This window comes from Acanthisitta chloris, unplaced genomic scaffold (assembly GCF_000695815.1).
Source record: "Acanthisitta chloris isolate BGI_N310 unplaced genomic scaffold, ASM69581v1 scaffold41382, whole genome shotgun sequence".
In the NCBI taxonomy this organism is placed as follows: domain Eukaryota; kingdom Metazoa; phylum Chordata; class Aves; order Passeriformes; family Acanthisittidae; genus Acanthisitta; species Acanthisitta chloris.
Window position 1 is genome coordinate 5,914 of NW_008659518.1, and position 2,250 is coordinate 8,163.

At 53.6% G+C, this 2,250-nt stretch overlaps 1 protein-coding gene across 1 annotated transcript; it reads right to left on the reverse strand.

Annotated features, from left to right (window-relative positions):
* Positions 1 to 1,256: 1,256 nt before the first annotated feature.
* LOC103797217 (neurexophilin-1-like) lies at positions 1,257 to 1,988 on the reverse strand (the record flags this gene model as incomplete). Its single annotated transcript, XM_009069415.1, has 1 exon — positions 1,257 to 1,988. A coding segment is annotated over one exon (732 nt), but the record flags the coding sequence as incomplete, so codon positions are not given.
* Positions 1,989 to 2,250: the final 262 nt, after the last annotated feature.

The window sequence follows — 2,250 nt, forward strand, 5'->3', positions numbered from 1 at the left end:
GGAAGAGGTTGGGAATACCCATCAGTGGTACAGAATGTGCCCATGCACAAGCAACAGAACCAAACCTCCAGGTGAAAGTCCAAGTCCTGGCAGACCCCAAAGCTGGACCCAATTCCCAGTTACTAGAAGGAGCTGGATTTGGACAATGTCCCATTCCCAACCCCACCAAGATATTTTCCTTCTCCCCCAAGGTGCTCATTTCCAGTAAAAACACTTGACCTGCCTCGGTGCCACCGTGAAAACTTTATTCCCTCTCTCAAGGTCAGCGTGGTGGGAGGTTTTTTTCCTTCCAAGTAAATGAACCATTGGAGTCAGAGCTGCATTTTACCCCCCTGGACACACAGCTGTGCCCCAAGGAGCAGCAGCACCGTGTGCCAGGCACGAGGAGCTGCAGGGAGACTCAGCACGGAGGAGATGAGGGGGAAACGCATGAATCAGCGTGTCAGGGGAAACACATGAATCACACACTGTGTCAGCAGCACTGACAGCTTCCACCAGGGTTTCTCTGCCCAGCAATCCAGTCTCAAGGCCCTGAAACCCCTCTGTGCCACGGTGCTGGGCTGAGCTGTGGTGGGGTGGCATCCTGGGAAGGTCCCTCCTGCCTGGCCCAACTCCTTGTTTCCATCCCAGCACCTCAACTTGGGGAAACTCATCCCCAGCTCTTGCCACAGCATCACTCAGATGTGAGGGAGGTGATGTGGCTGCTCATGGTGGGCATCAGGTGCCTTTCACTCCCATGAGGTCTTCCCCAGCTCCAGGCTGTGCAATTCTGCCTCTGGAGCTCCCTTTGCCTGGAGTCACCAACCTTTAGGGATCGTGTGGCCTTAAATCCAGGCCAAATCCATTATTGCACTGAGAAACACAAGTCCTGATTGTGGCTTTATGTCCTGTTTTCCATCCCCTAAATCCATGCCTTGCCTTTACATACCACTCTAAAGACCATGGATCCAAGCCATGGTTAGCCGTGCCAATACCTCCAGCCCAAAATTCCTTCTCTTGACATCGGAGCTCTTGGGGAAAATGGAAAATTCTCCTCTTCCTTCCATGCTTCTGGTTTCTAGGGGATACCTCCAGCCCAAAATTCCTCCTCTTGACATCGGAGCTCATGGGGAAAATGGAAAATTCTCCTCTTCCTTCCATGCTTCTGGTTTCTAGGGACTGCCACACTCCCTCCCTGCTTACAACCCCATCCCTGTCCCTCCCCCCAACCCCCCAGCACCCTCTGGTCACCGGGACGTCCCGTGATGGGCAGAGCATCACCCCGAGGGGTAGTAGGGAACGTCGCTGTGGTAGTTGTAGTCGGGACACACCTTCTGCACCAGCCTGTAGTCTATGCTGTAGAAGGTGATGTAGATGCAGATGACTTTGAAGGGCTTGGAGCAGACCCAGGAGACGTGGCTTTGGGTGTGCTCGTGGTAGCAGGTCTTGGAGGGGTCGTAGGTGCAGAGAGTTGTCTTCTTGGCGCGATCCACCTTCTCGTACTCCACGCGGCAGTTGAAGATCTTGGATTCTTTGGCCTCGATGAAGATTTGTTGCTCCAGGTCAAACTCCACAGCCTTGGTGGGAGGCACCAGGCTGACAGAGATGTTCCCTTGCCCCGTGGAGTTGTGTTGGAAGAAGACGTTGACTGTGCCGTTGCCGTGGTCAACCACCTTCCCGGTGATCAGGAGGTTCAACTTCACTGTCTTGATGTTGGAATAGAAATCTCCCCAGCCAAAAATCTTTTTCAGCTTGCCTGAGGCTGGTCCCAAGTCCCTCTGTCCTCTGGGGTGTGCAGTGTGGTCCCTCTCTGACAGGTTATCCAGGATATCCCATAGCTCTCGTGAACTGCTCACCAGCTCCAGGAGGGTCGTGTTCTGCAGGAGGGTTGGGGTTAACAGGGGCTTTGGGGAGAGCAGCTCTCTCATCTTCTGCACTTGGGCTCTCTGCTGGCTCTGGGATTCACCTTGCTCTGCACCTTTCCCTGGTTCTTCTGGACCACAGTTCACCTGAACACAGTGATGGTGGAGAGTGAGAGATGGGGATGGGTATCTCCCCCCCTTGACCAGCCTTGTTCTCCAGGATCACTCCCTTCCCCACCACCCTCTTCCCCAGCCTTGACTTCCTTGTTTCCCTCTCCTCTTGCTTTTCCTCATTTCCCTTTCCTTTTGCCTTTCCTTATTTCCCTCTCCTCTTGCCTTGCCTTATTTCCCTTTCCTCTTGCCTTTCTTATTTCCCTTTCCTCTTGCCTTTCCTCTCCATTCCATCAGT